The sequence below is a fragment of the Oncorhynchus clarkii genome, chromosome 11 (assembly GCF_045791955.1).
Source record: "Oncorhynchus clarkii lewisi isolate Uvic-CL-2024 chromosome 11, UVic_Ocla_1.0, whole genome shotgun sequence".
Taxonomy (NCBI): domain Eukaryota; kingdom Metazoa; phylum Chordata; class Actinopteri; order Salmoniformes; family Salmonidae; genus Oncorhynchus; species Oncorhynchus clarkii.
The window spans coordinates 10,774,012-10,792,055 of NC_092157.1; the positions used below are offsets into that span (position 1 = coordinate 10,774,012).

The window sequence follows — 18,044 nt, forward strand, 5'->3', positions numbered from 1 at the left end:
TGTGTTCTGTGTTTAATAAATATAATGATGAACACTTACCACCCTGCGATTTGGTCCTCACCTCATTCCAACGACGAGCGTTACAGACAGGGTGTGGCTAGTATTTTCTGCATTACAACAGGGTGCGGCCCGTATTTTATGTGTTAGGACAGATTGTTGCTAGTATTTTGTGCGTTAGGACAGAGTGTTGCTCGCAAATGTGTTAGGACACAGTGTTGCTAGTATTTGTCAGGACAGAGTATCGCTAGTATTTTATGTGTTAGGACAGATTGCTGCTAGTATTGTATGTGTTAGGACAGTGTTGCTCGCATATTTTGTGTTAGGACAGAGTGTTTAGTATTGTATGTGTTAGGACAGTGTTGCTCTCATGTGTTAGGACAGAGTGTTGCTTGTATTTTGTGTTAGGACAGGTTGAAGCTAGTATTTTATGTGTTAGGACAAGGTGCGGCTCGTATATTATGTGTTTGGGCAGTGTTGCTCGTTTTTTATTTGTTAGGACAGAGTGTTGCTAGTATTTTCTGTGTTAGGACAGTGTTGCTAGTATTTTATGTGTTAGGACAGTGTTGCTCTCATGTGTTAGGACAGAGTGTTGCTAGTATTTTATGTGTTAGGACAGAGTGTTGCTAGTATTTTGTGTTAGGACAGTGTTGCTAGTATTTTATGTGTTAGGACAGAGTGTCGCTAGTATTTTATGTGTTTGGACAGAGTGCTGCTAGTATTTTGTGTTAGGACAGTGTTGCTAGTATTTTATGTGTTAGGACTGTGTTGCTAGTATTTTATGTGTTAGGACAGAGTGTTGCTAGTATTTTATGTGTTAGGACAGAGTGTTGCTAGTATTTTATGTGTTTGGACAGAGTGTCGCTAGTATTTTATGTGTTAGGACAGTGTTGCTAGTATTTTATGTGTTAGGACAGAGTGTTGCTAGTATTTTATGTGTTAGGACAGAGTGTTGCTAGTATTTTATGTGTTAGGACAGAGTGTCGCTAGTATTTTATGTGTTTGGACAGAATGTTGCTAGTATTTTATGTTAGGACAGAATGTTGCTAGTATTTTATGTAGTAGGCCATTAAATGAAAAAACAAAGAGACACTTATTTTCAAAAGTCACAACTAGCCATTAGTGCAACTAGTACTATTACCAACTTCTTTTTGTTTTTTATCTGTAGTTCACATCAATGAAAATAATTCAATTTAATGTCTGTGACTGGGGAGGATGGGCTCACTTTAATGGCTGGAAAAGTATGAATGCATCAAACACATGCAAATGAAAGTAAAATTATCATTGCGCACACGCACGCACACACACACACACACACACACACACATATACACACACACACACACACACACACACAAATACTATTATCCATGAGCGCTGTAAAGGTAAAGATGACAACATGACAGCAGCTTGGGAATATATAGTAGGCCCACTTGAAGCGCTGCATGAAAAAAATCATATATATATATATATTTTAACATACCACTAGATGGTGCAAAAAGACGGCATTGTGTATTTATCGGAGCCTACACAGCCATTTGATACAGCAGCCAATGCATGGTCATGAGGTGATCTCAAAATGTCATGCTTTACCTCCCAATTACTAGGCCACATGTGACTCACATCATTAGATGTCCACATGTCATTCTGTGCGCACATCTTGTCACATTGATATGGGTTATACAGTAATGGAGCTGGGTATGACTAAGACGAGGAGTCATATATCTTATTTGTGGACCTGGGGGGAGGGGGCGCTGAATTGTTATTCAAGTTAATGTGTGGGATGCTGAACGGCTTTTTCACCTACGAAAATGGAAGCTGTAAGCTGTGCTTGGACAGACCTACGAGCTGTTGCGCTGCACTGATGCGCAAGTGATGGTGACAGGGAGAGAGAGCGGTACAGAGAGATGCTGCTAGATGTTTGGGCGTGTTATATAAACGGCATCTGTCGTTACATAATCCAACTCCCGTCTTAGCAGAAACATCACTCTGCATCTAACCCCTTTTCCTTTTAAAGGTGAACATGGGTTAACTCCTTCCACAGTTAACACTTTCTCACTAAGCGACTGTTTTGATGATGCATAGGTTGTTGATTCTACTTGCCCCAAGTCTTAAGTGCCACATTCCTGATGGTAACACAGTTCCCTGAAAAAAATATTCTATTAACATAAACACTAACAACACACTGGTGTGGGTGGAAATCTCAGGTGGAAATGCCCACCTAGTGAACCGTTCTGCTGTTATTAAAGTTGTCTTGGCCTACAAAAATATGACAGGCGGGCCAACCACTGGAAAACAGGGCTACATACCCAATCAGACCCATATCTGTGGCTCAGAGCCTACCTTATAGTAAGTCATGTGATCATACTGTAATATATTCATGCTTCCTAATTTATTCAGACTTGATTTCCTCTGAGTCACTGACACTAAATAGTTGAATGCAAATGTTTACCAGGCTTTCCTAATACTGTCAACATTAGGAATCCAGGCTTATTTTTATTTTTTTAGCTCGATGTGGCTGCTATGATGATAAAATGTCTATAACATTTTGATTGGTCCAAGCAGATCCTCAATGTCATTTACAACAAGTGCAGTAAACTTGATTTGGCATGTCAGTGGCATGTCAGACGATCTGTCATGTAGATCAGATGTTCCTGACAGATATGGGATGTAAGACAATGTGACTGTCGATACTCTCATTGCGTCACAGCAAATTTACTGAGACGAGCTGAACGTGGGATAGATGTGCCGCTTTTATCAGTGTCAAATAAATTCAGATGTAGAGATTCTCGAAGGAAATGTATTACAAATCCGGAATAGTAGGTTTAATGAAGACAATAGTATGTAGTATAGTAAGGATTACCTGTGTGCTGTCCCTGTATACCTTGGTGAACATTAAGATGAAGTACTTTTGTTTGTATATCTTATCTGAACATAAACGGGGCCAGGGAGAGGATGTTGGAAAGGGGTGGCAATAAGCCTACGGTTGAGATAAAAATGTAACATGAGGAATGTATTTCTCTTCCAGGTGAAGAAGCCTATATGCCATCGGTCTACACTCTATGGCATTGGATTTGGTCTTCAAATTGGTATTAATGCTAGACATCACTTGAGAATGTGTTGTAAGTAGGCTCACTTTAAAAACAATCGTCAAGAGGACTCACAGCTCATTATCTTAATGAGCAAAGAATCGCCACATCAGCTGAAAAACTCTCTGAAGAGAGGAACAGGAGACTGACTATACCAAGTACATATCACCTGAAGAGAGGAACAGGAGACTGACTATACCAAGTACATATCACCTGAAGAGAGGAACAGGAGACTGACTACACCAAGTACATATCACCTGAAGAGAGGAACAGGAGACTGACTATAGCAAGTACATATCACCTGAAGAGAGGAACAGGAGACTGACTACACCAAGTACATATCACCTGAAGAGAGGAACAGGAGACTGACTATACCAAGTACATATCACCTGAAGAGAGGAACAGGAGACTGACTACACCAAGTACATATCACCTGCCGTTGGAAGACAACTGAGCATTTCCACTGTTAATTAGAAGTAGTAATTAAACATTGATGAGAAACCCAGTTTAATCTTAACCATAAGGGAATAGGTGATGCTATGACATTGAGAATAAGGAAGAGTTCTGTGATATGTGAGTTAGAGGCGGAGGGTTTAAAAGAGATGTTGAAAGATTCAGAGCTCACTGCAGGCCATAGAGCGAGAGCGGGAGAGAGAGAGAAAAAAAACACATCACACATCTGGCTTGGCTGGCTGAGAGAAAGGTCAGACAGGTTAAAAAAAAAAAAAGGACAGAAGTCAAGTCAGAATTTGGCGGCATAAATGGGTTCAGTGTGTATAATCCGTTTCAGGGTTGAATTTATGTTGCTCTAGGATTCCCATGAACTATAGTAAATGAATACATGTTCGAAGAGCACACACACTTCAAAGACCCTGGAAAGACTGCAGAGAAGAAACGTTAGGTGTCCTATCCACAGGAAGGTTACATTCAATCCATAATGATCATTCATAAAACTGAGTGGCCACGTTTACATAAGACGCCGACAGCTTGACGATTGGCACTTAAACACAGGGAATTAGTTTGCTTGTAATGGAATACACGCTGCTTTTTTTTCTGTCTATATTAAGCTCCTTCTCCCCATAAACAGATGGAAACCTCGCTCTCCCGACTCCCAAGAACCAGAATTCTATACCAAATGGGTTTCACTTACACTCTACTCTCTTTCATGCTCCATCTTTCATGTTCTCATGTTCTCTCTTCTCTCTCTCTCTCTCTCTCTCTCTCTCTCTCTCTCTCCTCTCTCTCTCTCTCTCTCTCTCTCTCTCTCTCCCCCTCTCTCTCTCTCTCTCTCTCTCTCTCTCTCTCTCTCTCTCTCTCTCTCTCTCTCTCTTTCTCTCTCTCTCTTTCTCTCTCTCTCTCTCCTTTGGGTTGATAACTTGATTGACAGAATGTCAGAAGGTCACCAATTACAGATGGTACAGATAATGAGACAGCCTAGTATGTTTATTTGAAGACTGAATGACCCATAGGACGACCATGGGATGTTTGACGTGACCATGGTAACCAGCAACAATTGGAATACAATACGTACTGCAGGTTTGTCATTGAACAACAACCAACTACAAAAACAACCCAGCTGCTTTTGCGCAGGATAACATTGATTTGATATTTGTTTTCTACACGGATGGTTACTTGTGGTAAGGTAGTTATGCTACTTGTACCGAGATACAAGTATTGTGCTGTGAATTGTGCTAGTCAGTGTGTGGTTCTCAGTTTCCCTCAGGCAATAGCGATGGCAAAGATATAGATTTCTTAACAAGCAAGTCAAAACTGTTCTAAAAAACTAAACAATAACATATGTCTTGTTCAGAGAATTTTAAGAGACTGGCAAATATGCCAACACTGTGATTACCCACAAGCAAACAGAGATGGTCAATTATGTATTGCTATTAAAGTTTGAATTCAAACCTTCCTCTGGCAACTGACAAAAACGGTGTAAGGACATTGCAGTATAAAATACATGCTGTTGAGACAGCAACTCTCAATCAATATACTACTACAGTATCAGTAGTGACAGTGGGTGGAACAGCCACAATTATATTTCTACACATTATATAAACTATTACATCAAGTGGATGGTACAGTATCTGTACAGTCACCATTTAAAAACGGGCCCTTTTTGGTTAATGTTATCTTTTTGCTGTGAAACTCATTCTGTTGGGCGCGATGCTTCCAACCTACACAAACAAACGCTTGACAAAATACTACTCACACACAGTCTTCACTTTTCATAGCCCACCAAAGACCATGTTCGTTTTTTTGGTCATGTATCGATAATTGCATTTGCAATGAACAGCAAGATACTCTAGATTTCAGATCCTATACAGTTTGTTGTAATAGTCATAATTGCTTGAGCCTGTTGTCAGGTGTCTTTGATCAACACCCTGCCAGTTATCCCGTGTTCATTTTGTTCAAGTAAACTCATTACGCTATTCAGTAATCCGCCAATCAGCAATTATCTAATCAGCAATCGTCCAATCATATGTCTGTGCTCTCCACCTCCTCATCATCCAAAACGGAGTCTGACTGAGAGATCATAAAAAGTTTATCTTTGTTTGAGTATCGCCTTGAGCCCCTGTCCTGTGGTTCCCCGGATCTGATCTCCTGTTCATTGGCTTCTCCTCCTTCCCTCTGACACTTAGCCAGAGCCTCCTCTGAGGTCACTTGGCTGAAGGCAGTCATCTCACATGACTCCCTTGACTCAAATGACTCCCCCCCTAGGTTGCCCAGTTTGATGTACCCACCGCCTCCCAGTACTTCTAGGCGAGGGCAGCTGAGTCGCCGAGAACGTTCCACTTTCCAATCGGTGGGGGTGGATGGAGTGATGCCCAGGTCGATGGACCGGGAGTATTCCGTCAGTGCGCTGAGGGACAGGTGGGAGCCTGTCACTCTGTGTCCGGTGGGGGAAGAGGGGAGTAGCTGCACCTGGGAGCCCTGCGGCGCCCCCTGGAGGCTACCACTGCTCTTGTATACTTCTACCGAGTCTTGAGGCAAGAACATGGCCGTCCGCAAAGTCTCTACCTTGGCCTGAGTGGTGGTTTCTGAAACTACGTACCCCACCCGAGCCTCGTCGTCTTCCTCCCCAGAGTCGCACAGCGCGGCTCTGCTCCTGCCTGCCTCTGCTTTGGCCGAGGGCCTGCGCTGGTGCTGGTTGGCCCGGTGGTTGGGTTTGGTCATGGGGAGAGTAAAGGCGTTGACCGAGGAGGCCACTATTGTCTTGGTCTCCCACTGTTTGGGGATGGGAATAGGGCTGCTCTGCTGGCCGGCCCCGCTGTGTCTGGAGATAGTGTAGACTGTGTCGGTGAACGTCTGCCTCTCGAGTGACGAGACCCTTGACCTGGTCAGGGAGTGGCATCTGGAGGGGCCCCGACTGCCCTCATCCGGCGAGCCCCCTGAGGGCCAGGTTCCTTTGGCCAGCAGGGCGGCGGTATACGCAGCACTAGGGTTCCCTTCCACCCCTTTGGACTGCACATAATTCACAAAGCCATTGAGCGGCGTGTTCTCCTTAGTCCGCAAGCTGTGGATGTCGATGACTGTGGAGTAGATGTCCCTCAGGTTGATGACTTTGGTCTTCTTGTCGCGGTTTTCGTGGAGCACCGCGTTGGCGCAGATGAACAGAAAGATGCCAATGCCCATGATGAGGGGCCCGAACACCTTCAGCTTGTCTGAGTACAGGTAATTATCCAAGAACTCGGACAGGAAGCCCATAGGAGGCTGCTCTAAACCTGTGCCGTTGGAACGATTGTTACTGACCAAATCCCTATCCATGTGAAATCCGACCTTTGCATTGTTTGTCCAGTTGCCTGTCAGCCCTGACTCTTCCTTCTTGTCGTAAATCCTTTGGGTATGGCGCGGCACAGGGTATAGTGGGCTCTCCCTAGGCCAGTAGCCCAGTATGGCCATGGAAATGCCCACCAGTAGGATCAGAATCCCAATGGCCGCCACTACCCCCGAGATGGAGCATAGATTCAGCTTGCCTTTGACCACCACCACCTCGTTCTTCTGCTTCTTCTTGGCTTTCCTCTTGCGCTTGTTCTCGGCGCGGCTCTTGGAGTGCAGTGAGTCCTGCCTCCTGTTGATCCGCAGCAGGCCTCCGGTGGCGATCATGGTTGGGATGCAACGGATGGACGGACAGCTCACTCACTCATCCTGAGGCCAGAGAGAGAGAGGTGGAGGGGGAGAGATAAAGGGGGGAGGAAGAGAGGAGGGGAAGAGTGAGAGATAGGCAGGGAGAGAAAGAGGAAAGGTTTGATAATAGCTCTAGATTAACAATATCGATCATGATACTCAAGCAGTCCATAATAGTTAATGCACTGCTGAATTTGCCAGTCCTATTCAGTTGAATAGAGCTACACCTCTGCTGTGCTCTGACTAATTTAGATCATCCCAGTGAAATATGCTAAGTTCTGCTCTTTCAGGATGAAGGAGGAGGGAAACAATAAGAATCAATGCAAAGTGAAGCCTGTTTCCCAGAGGCACTTGCTCACTGGGTGACAGCTCGAGATGTGTGGGAGTGATGACATTTCTGCCACAGCACAGGGAACAGAGTAACAGAAATGAATGTGCACACACAAGTCTGGACACACACACACACACACACACACACACACACACACACACACACACACACACACACACACACGCTCTGGGGTGAATGCACCAAAATGACAAGGCGGCATGGCAGAGCGGGCGAGGTAGACATTCTGTGGCTTCACAATACACTGTTCTAAGATCAACAGGGGATATAAATACACACATCTTAAAGCCTAGCGGACTGTGAAGAATGAAAACAACTGGCCATCCAACACTGCCACACCACTCCTCTTTCTAATGTAAGGGGCGAGAGAGCAGAAACGCCAGGTAGCACCGTTACTAAGCTGCATAGAGAATCATGATCACCCTATAGAAAACACTGAATACAGGAAGAAGATTGTCCCTTAAAAGTCTTCACAGTGTGTGTAGTGTACTTGCTGGCTCTTGCTATGCACAGCACATCAGGAACGGATTTGAGACTAAACCTTGGGGGACTCCTGGAGTTGAATGATTATTTTTATTTAACCTTTAACTAGGCAAGTCAGAACAAATTCTTATTTACAATGATGGCCTACCGGGGGAACAATGGGTTAACTGCCTTGTTCAGGGGCAGAACGACAGATTTTTACATTGTCAGCTCGGGGAATCAATCCAGCAACCTTTCGGTTACTGGTCCAACACTCTAACCACTAGGCTACCTGCCGCCCCATTGGGCAGGACAAGTTTTAAAACTTTGAACTAGGTACATCGTCACTATCAATAGCGATACCAAAAACAATGCCAATACCTAAACAGTGAGAGGAGGAAAATCCCCTTGAGATAAAAGCAGATAAGGAGATAAGTAAAAGCATCCAGTGACCAGCAATGTGCCTGTAAAGGTGGTCTAAAGAGTGTTGTGTTACAAGATTGAGATTCTATTGATGTTATTGTGCAATGAGTGATGATGGTACACATATGGTGAGCTAATGCACCACCTTGAAGCAGCCAAGCAGCTCTCCATTGAAGAAGGTGACTACAGATCTCCTCGCCTAAACCAGAGAGGAGTGAGAGAGGAGAGGACACTCGGACATGGCTGCTGCGGTCTCGGCAGACCTAGCCCATCTGACCTGGATGTGAGTCTGATACACTTTGATACAAAGAGCTTTACCATCTGTGGGAGTCGTTAAAAAGATTCTCTCTGCTCTCTGACTACTCTGCTGACTACTCGGAAGAGCCAGTCGAAGCGTGATTCTCCATAACACTGGCACATCTACCACCCCAGGAGGGCATATTCTGATACATAATCCAAGACCTAAATCTTGACCACAAATGTTAATTGAGATGCATGGAGATTGGTGCGCAGTGCAGTTACCAGCTGGAGCGAGTGACTCTCTCATGGCGTGAAACAGCCAGTAGCCTCATATTTACTCAACAGCGACCCCCAGCGTTGAGCTGAGTGCAACTGTATATCCGGACCACGGCACCACTCTAAAGGATGTTGCGCTGCTTGCTTAGCGAGTACCGCTTCCTCCTGATTCGGCTCACACGAGGCTCAAACCCAGGACCTCTACCTTGCTAGCACAGGTGACCGCCCTCCTGAAGCATCTCACCAGTCGGCGCCATGCGAAAAGCTAGCTATACGCTGGCGCAAGTGGGGACACTTCCGGCTGAGGAGTAAGTTCCACACATCCCCAATGTGTTACATGCACACTTCCCTCTGCTCCCAGGTGTTTCATTAGCTCACAGACACAGCGGATTATTGATGGCTACCAATTATGACATTGGAACAATGGCTTCAGTGTAACTAATGATCAATAGTCCACGAAAAAACAAACCAAGATATAAGGGTTCAATAAATCAATCACAAATAAATAATTCAATTGTGCAATACACCCTGCATGTGCAACACAAAATATGTTGATAGCTCATCCTCTATCATAAAATTATTGTCTTACAAAAAATAGTGAGAGAAATAAAAACACACCACATCCCTGACATATGATCATTTGGTAAAGTGTACCTTAATAATAAAGACTTAAGAGGAAACAGCTCTTTAGAGGGCTAATAAAAAAACAAGCTCCTGGGTGAAAACTAAGCCTCTTTTAATACTCCCCTGGCTGGCAAACAGACGGAGCAGAAAGAAGCACCTGGTGTCAGAGATAATTCAAAGAGACAAGCCAAATGGCTGCTGGGCCCACAGGAGCACTTTCAGGGCTGTACCCCTGCACGCGGCATCCACCCAGCTGAGACTTCTACACACAGCTAGCATAGCGACTAGTGGATGGAGGAGAGAAGAAGCTAGCTGGTAGCTAACAATTTCAGGCAGGCACAAGTGTTTGTGTTGGCATTTTTGCATTAACCTTTGATCATAGAAGGTCAGTCCAATTAAAAAGGGCTAGCTGTGTGTAGGCTAGCTCATTTAGCTTCATATGATCGCTTCAATGTTAGCATCGGGGGGAAAAACTGCCTTTTTTCTCGCAACTCGCAACTCACAAATGATGAGGACAAGGAACTGTCCAGTGAGTTTGACAGCTCACAAATGATGAGGACAAGGAACTGTCCAGTGAGTTTGACAGCTCACAAATGATGAGGACAAGGAACTGTCCAGTGAGTTTGACAGCTCACAAATGATGAGGACAAGGAACTGTCCAGTGAGTTTGACAGCTCACAAATGATGAGGACAAGGAACTGTCCAGTGAGTTTGACAGCTCACAAATGATGAGGACAAGGAACTGTCCAGTGAGTTTGACAGCTCACAAATGATGAGGACAAGGAACTGTCCAGTGAGTTTGATCAGACCGGTGAATGGCAGTAATATTTAAATCCATTTTGTTTTATGCGTAGCTTGCAAGTGTAGAGCACACAGGGGGGGGGGGGGGGGGGGGGTATGCCATAAAATTTAAATATCCATCAATCCTAAATCAGCAGGGAGAGAGAGAGAACAGACAGTGCTGACATTTGCCCGGTGACATTTGGCCAGGAATAGCCTCCTAGTTATATATTGCAGCTATAATTCTTCATTTGTGATGACAAATGTACTGTCCAGTTGCAGGTCTAATTAAACCGTTGTTGCCTGAGCATTTCTCTCACTTAGACTAATGAATGGACTGCATTAAGGCACAGGCCTACATCTTACAATAGGGAAAATATACAGAAAGGTTGAAGGCATGCTTTGTTCATTGTGTGTGAGCCACTATTGCCTGGTGCCTAGGGGTGTAGCTAAAGCAGTGTGATCAAGCTGGGTATTGTGTCAATCCATTAACTAATGTACTGTAACCCTTCACCACATTCACATCACTAGTTATTTTCTGTTCCTGCTCTTTCACGTCACAATAACCCTCAGTAAATCCTATTTCATACCACAGGATAATTCAGTCTTGACCATAATGTCAAGCGCATTATTGAGGGCGGGTGTGGATTGCAGCCTCTGCAAAATGCCAAGTGGAATCCAAGGCAACCCCAGATGAACGCCCACAGCTAGCTGAAATGGATTTGTCTCGGCCAGAATCATTGGCTATTGATGGATCACCGTGTTATATGAATTATAGTACAGTTTTACTCCTGGCAATATATTTCTTCTCTGGTATCCAACTGAATTGCTGTCTGCTTCAAAGAAAAATGACAAGTATTTCTCCTCTTTTGTTGAAGGATGCTAGATGGTGTAAAGAACATGGGTTCTCTGTCAGGAGGAAGAAGAATGTCCAGTAGCGATTTGCTTTTTTACAGGCCACAGTTGCCATTTTTAATTATCACTGGCAGTGGCCAATCATTAGAGAGAGCATGAAGTAGCAATCAATTACGTATATACTTGTTAACGCAGTTATAGTTGACAACTTTGAGCTAATTAAAAGCTACAATACAAGTCAACCAATTTTTCTGGGATTTAATTAAACCTGCATTGTGGAAAGTAACACTGCTTTATTTTACGTTGAAACCCCCTATTTCAAATAAGACATTACGTGCATTGTGTTTTTCATGGAGTGTGCTTTCTGCAGTGGGGGTTTGATTGAAATTCTAACTAAAACTGGTGTGACTAAAAAGATACATCATGTCAGTTAAATTAAGAACCATGCAAGAAAATATCAACACAACCCCTGACTCCTGATTACATTTTTGTACATTTACCAAAGAAATAATTGGACATGCACTGTGGACAGCAAAATGTATTGAGGAACCGAAGCATAACAGGGTTGTATTGTCATCCTCCTGCGAAGTCGATAAGGCATTTATGGATCAATGACTTAACCTTTGAACTGTAAGCTGACATGCAACCTCAGTGTCACACACACACACACACACACACACACACACACACACACACACACACACACACACACACACACACACACACACACACACACACACACACACACGAGGGACCTATTCTATGCTTAATGTAAAATAAGAGAGTAGATAACCGTTTACTCCTGCCGTACGGCGGCCTGGCTTCACACACATTCTCAGGGCTGTAGAGGCACGCTGAGGCAGTAGTAACCATTGGATACATCTCTCCATCATCAATCTTGAATGACTCTATAACAACGGCATCATAACTTGATCTCTCCTCCGTTCTCCCAGGACTGGTACATAAGCATGGTGAAATAGTGCATACACATGAAGATCTCAGAAATGGTACATACACATGATGATCTCAGAAATAGTACATACACATGATGATCTCAGAAATAGTACAGTACATACACATGATGATCTCAGAAATAGTACATGCACATGATGATCTCAGAAATGGTACATACACACGATGATCTCAGAAATGGCCACTGAAGTGTTGAAATTAATGATCAGCGCCGGCATGGACTCACTTAGGCTGTGGTAAATTTCAATGACTCAGGGAAAGTTAACAGGCTTGAAGTAAAAATGACATTCTGGTGATGTGGCAATAGCAACGAGGTGCAATTGAGTTGCTCCTTTGATTCTGCCGACCTCCTGGGCAGCACTATTCTCTACCTGTCTCTCCAGTACACCTTAGGGGCCTTCATAATTGGTTATTTTTATATATACATCTATACACACTACCGTTCAAAAGTTTGGGGTCAATTAGAAATGTCCTTGTTTTCCATGAAATTAGTTGCAAAAGGAATAGGAAATATAGTCAAGACGTTGACAAGGTTATAAACAATGATTTTTCATTTAAATAATAACTGTATCCTTCAAACTTTGTTTTTGTCAAAGAATCCTCCATTTGCAGCAATTACAACCTTGCAGACCTTTGGTATTCTAGTGATTCTATTCTAGAGATTCTATTCACCCCATACTTCCTGAAGCACCTCCCACAAGTTGGATTGGCTTGATGGGCACTTCTTACGTACCATACGGTCAAGCTGCTCCCACAACAGCGCAATAGGGTTGAGATCCAGTGACTCTGCTGGCCACTCCATTATAGACAGAATACCAGCTGACTGCTTCTTCCCTAAATAGTTATTGCATAGTTTGGAGCTGTGCTTTGGTTATTGTCCTGTTGTAGGAGGAAACTGGCTCCATTTAAGCGCCGTCCACAAGCTATGGAATGGTGTTGCAAATAGGAGTGATAGTCTTCCTTCTTCAAGATCCCTTTTACCCTGTACACATCTCAAACTATACCATCACCAAAGCACCCCCAGATCATCACATTGCCTCCACCAGGCTTGACAGATGGCGTCAAGCACTGCTCCAGCATCTTTTCATTTTTTCTGCATCTCACGAATGTTCTTTGTGACCCGAACACCTCATACTTAGATTAGTCTGTCCATAACACTTTTTTTCAAATCTCCTCTGTCCAGTGTCCGTGTTATTTTGCCCATCTTAATCTTTTCTCTTTATTGGCCAGTGATATATGGCTTTTTCTTTGCAACTCTGCCTAGAAGGCCAGCATCCCGGAGTCGCCTCTTCACTGTTGACATTGAGACTGGTGTTTTGCGGGTATTATTTAATGAAGCTGCCAGTTGAGGACATGTGAGGCGCCTGTTTCTCAAACTAGACACTGTAATGTACTTGTCCTCTTGCTCTGTTGTGCACCGAGGCCTCCCACTCCTCTTTCTATTCTGGTTAGAGACAGTTTGCGCTATTCTGTGAAGGGAGTAGTACACAGCATTGTACAAGATCTTCAGTTTCTTGGCAATTTCTCGCATTGGAATAATTTCTCGGAACATAAATAGACTGACGAGTTTCAGAAGAAAGTGCTTTGTTTCTGGCCATTTTGAGCCTGTAATCGAACACGCAAATGCTGATGCTCCAGATACTCAACTAACTAAAGAAGGACAGTTTTATTGCTTCTTCAATCAGAAAACAGTTTTCAGCTGTGCTAACATAATTGCAAAAGGATTTTCTAATAATCAATTATCCTTTTAAAATTATAAACTTGGATTAGCTAACACAACGTGCCATTGGAACACAGGAGTGATAGTTGCTGATAATGGGCCTCTGTACACCTATGTAGATTTTCCATTTAAAAAATGTGCCATTTCCAGCTACAATAGTCATTTACAACATTAACAATGTCTACATGGTATTTCTGATCAATTTGATGTTTTTTACTGGACCAAAAAAATGCTTAAATTTTTTTTTTTTAAAAAGGACATTTCTAAGTGACCCCAAACTTTTGAACAGTAGTGTGTGTATATACAGTATGTACAGTTTATTTAAGGTCTGCTATTTATACCCACCTCTAAACTCCTCTTCGCAGATAGACATAACCACTTCTAAACTCCTCTTCACAGATAGACATAACCACCCCTAAACTCCTCTTCACAGATAGACATAACCACCAACACACCTCTTATCCTCCATCTCTTCATAAATAGCAACATACCTCGACAGCCCTCAGCTTTTCTACTGCAGTATATTGGTCTTTCTACCATGTCTCCTCAATAGAGTTGGATACAGTAGATGTATCACTATGGTATCATCCCCCTCTGACGAACACAGAGACTACTGTACTGTGCCCTCAAACTAATTCTCATCCCCCTCTGACAAACACAGAGATGGCTGTACTGTGCCCTCAAACTAATTCTATGAACATCCTTCCCCATTTGGTGCCGTGCGTCAGGGTCACTATAGGTCCACAACTCTATCCATCCTCATAGTGGTGAAGTATCAAGCTCTATCAGACTAGAAAACTCTCAACACTCCACATTTCGGTTCCTGGACTCTGCTTGTCTGTTGAAAAGCACATTAGCCAGCTAATTTCTGACCCAGAGCAACTCTTCAGGTCTAAGGAAAGCTAAGGTCACCAAACCACCTCTGTTACAGGAGCATGCTGAAACATGCCCTGGGGTTCTACAGGAGTCATTGTGATGGGGAGGTGAAGTGTCACAACCTGTGTTGTAGAATAGGAAGAAACCTGTTTCTCAGAATTCTTTATCTGTGTATGCGCTTTCTGTTTATCTGAGGGATGTTCAACATGCTTTTACTTATGATCCCTGAGGCAATGACCAAACACAATTGCCTATCTTATCAGAATTCTATTTACCATACAATTAGGAGAACATTTGATAACCATGCATTGACATTGCACCAATTTATAACTATTTAGCAGGTTATAGAATCATAAGATTTCAATGTCAGCTGTTTTCCAAACATAATCCTAATATTCTTGTTTATGTTCAAAAGACAATTTCAACAGACAACTGAAGCACATTTGAATAATTGATTACATAACCAGCGTTATAATGACGAGTTTAGTGCAGGGGAAGTACTGCAGGGGCTCCATGGCCAGATAAAAAATGATAATTTACATGAATATTACACACAGATTAAACAACTATTGACAAAGGGATTGTTTAATAAGTTTAAAGTGTGGAATACAATGTGCTATTATGTTGTTAACCCTGGGAAACATGGGTCTGGGAGGTTCACAGGGATATTACTGTAATCCAGCAATTATATATTTTCGTAGTTCAAAGCTATCCCCAAAAATGTTTTTGAAAATGCACTTTAATTTAAGCTTTAAAACGGCAAAGTTTTCTCTCTGCCTCATCGCAAAATGTGTAGAATTGAAGGATATTAGGTTTAAAGCTGCAAAAACAACAATCTCTGCTCCATGACAAAATGTGTAGAATTGAAGGATATTAGGTTTAAAGCTGCAAAAACAACAATCTCTGCTCCATGACAAAATGTGTAGAATTGAAGGATATTAGGTTTAAAGCTGCAAAAACAACAATCTCTGCTCCATGACAAAATGTGTAGAATTGAAGGATATTAGGTTTAAAGCTGCAAAAACAACAATCTCTGCTCCATGACAAAATGTGTAGAATTGAAGGAAGGATGCAAAAACAACAATCTCTGCTCCATGACAAAATGTGTAGAATTGAAGGATATTAGGTTTAAAGCTGCAAAAACAACAATCTCTGCTCCATGACAAAATGTGTAGAATTGAAGGATAAGGATATTAGACTTTAAAGCTGCAAAAACAACAATCTCTGCTCCATGACAAAATGTGTAGAATTGAAGGATATTAGGTTTAAAGCTGCAAAAACAACAATCTCTGCTCCATGACAAAATGTGTAGAATTGAAGGATATTAGCTTTAAAGCTGCAAAAACAACAATCTCTGCTCCATGACAAAATGTGTAGAATTGAAGGATATTAGCTTAAACTGCTAAATGTTCTCTCCAATGCTAAGAGGTGACCTTTTAAATATTCTTTCCCCGGGTCTGACACTTGGTTCGTCCAGCCACTGCATACATCATAGTAAAACTATATCTTTTTTTATTGCACTGGAGTTGTGTTGTAATTATGAGGGGTACTTTATGAATTTGCTATCAAAGGGGTCCCAGAACAATTTTGGGGGGAGAACCCTGGTTTAGCACACTCAGTTGGTAACTGATCTACAAATTGCTGTTAACAAAAGTGAGGTTTCTGATTATGTGAATGCCCCCTCTTACCTTTCAACTGCCTTCAGTCACAATGTATAGTGAACCATTAAACCCCGCTAAACCTTCACTGCCCCGCACGCACGCGCGCGCACACACACACACACAGAGAGCGACACAGAGGCAGGCACACACACGCACAGAGACACAGAGGCAGGCACACACACGCACACAGACACAGATGATGATGATAATAACAGTTTCAGTTAAGAGGAACACTCGGGTGCCCATGGCAAGGCATATCTATGGCCATGCCACAGAAACAGACTGATGAGAAATGCACCTATTGTGCCATTAAACGATGTTCACTTGATGCTGAATAGGAATTTAAATGTAAACTAAACACAGAACAGACATGTCTACTGTAGCAGAATTAAGATTTTAAAAACTATTCAGTAGCCTACATAAAAAATGACGAGGACAGTTATTTAGGCTCGTCGATTTCTGAGTAGGCTATGCAATAATAACAGATGCGCAATGGCCAGTGTTTTTACTGTCTCCACATCTAAACGCATGACGTTTGTCAATTATTCATTCATCCAGTCCTTGGACAGGCAACTGAGTATTCATAAGTGCAGTTGATTAATGTTTAGTAGGCTATTCAAGGATATGATAACATTACAGGCATTGATAGACATGTATGAATTGTCAGATATTGATATGGTGCATTAGGTCCAATACATAGATAACCCCCCCCCCCCCCCCCCCCCCCCCACCTCCACCACCACCACAGAACAGGAGCAATTAAATAATGTTCAATTTATGCGGTCGTGACAGGAGCCATCTACAGTATAACGCATAAACAAGCACAGTGAAATTGCATGAAATTCAGATGAGACGCTTATTCTAGCACTAGTTCTTCAATATCATATCAAAACACCTATAACGAAAAGCTTACCATAGAAGACAGGCAAAAACAACCACATCTTAAACACTAAAATAAAGTTTAGATTCCTGGGCGTGGATATCTCATGTCGTAAAAGGAAACTCTGTTCATTCCATGTAATTCCATTTTGGCATAGGTTTAGCGATCTTCAGCAAGGACAACCAGTCACAGTCACTAGGCGCTGTAGTTTTCATCGAGGCTTAAGCTTTTCCAAGTCATCCTGCATCTGGGTGAAAAGCGTATCCCTTTTATTCGGCGTACTCGCGCTCCTCTCCAGGGAGTGTCTTTTCAGCGAGCAGCGCGCCGAGTTTCTAACGGATAGTTTTGAGCTTGCAAGGCAGTGGGTGAGATTGCTGATGTTTCTCTAATTCTTGGGTGTTGTTGCTATGCTACCACCACAGCAGTCATCGACTGAAATTTCGGCAGGATTTTAATAATTGTGTTCTTAACTATCCTCTCGTTAACATAAAGTCCCCATCCATGGTTGGATGTGCAGGTGCGCTGAAAGCGAAGACCAGTCGTGCTGTGCTGCGGTCAGAGCGCGTATGGTGAGACCTTTCCAACGTTTTCGGCTAGAAGTAGGACCAGTGGACTATTGTTAGTGACGCCAACTAAAATGCGCAAGGCACCTGGCGCATTTAGAAACATAATCTATCCAGAAACATAATCTATCCAGAACCTTCTATATCTG

At 42.8% G+C, this 18,044-nt stretch overlaps 1 protein-coding gene across 1 annotated transcript; it reads right to left on the reverse strand.

Annotated features, from left to right (window-relative positions):
- Positions 1–4,563: 4,563 nt before the first annotated feature.
- LOC139420610 (transmembrane protein 200C-like) lies at positions 4,564–17,586 on the reverse strand. The gene is made up of 2 exons (XM_071170806.1): positions 17,366–17,586; positions 4,564–7,235 (listed from the first exon to the last, which is right to left on the reverse strand). The coding sequence occupies exon 2, from the start codon at positions 7,191–7,193 to the stop codon at positions 5,565–5,567; it is 1,629 nt and encodes a 542-aa protein (XP_071026907.1). The 5' UTR covers positions 7,194–7,235; positions 17,366–17,586; the 3' UTR covers positions 4,564–5,564.
- Between the last annotated feature and the right edge of the window lie 458 nt (positions 17,587–18,044).

Excerpts from the sequence above, each read along its gene's own strand:
- LOC139420610 (XM_071170806.1), bottom strand. The coding sequence starts at position 7,193 with ATGATCGCCACCGGAGGCCTGCTGCGGATCAACAGGAGGCAGGACTCA.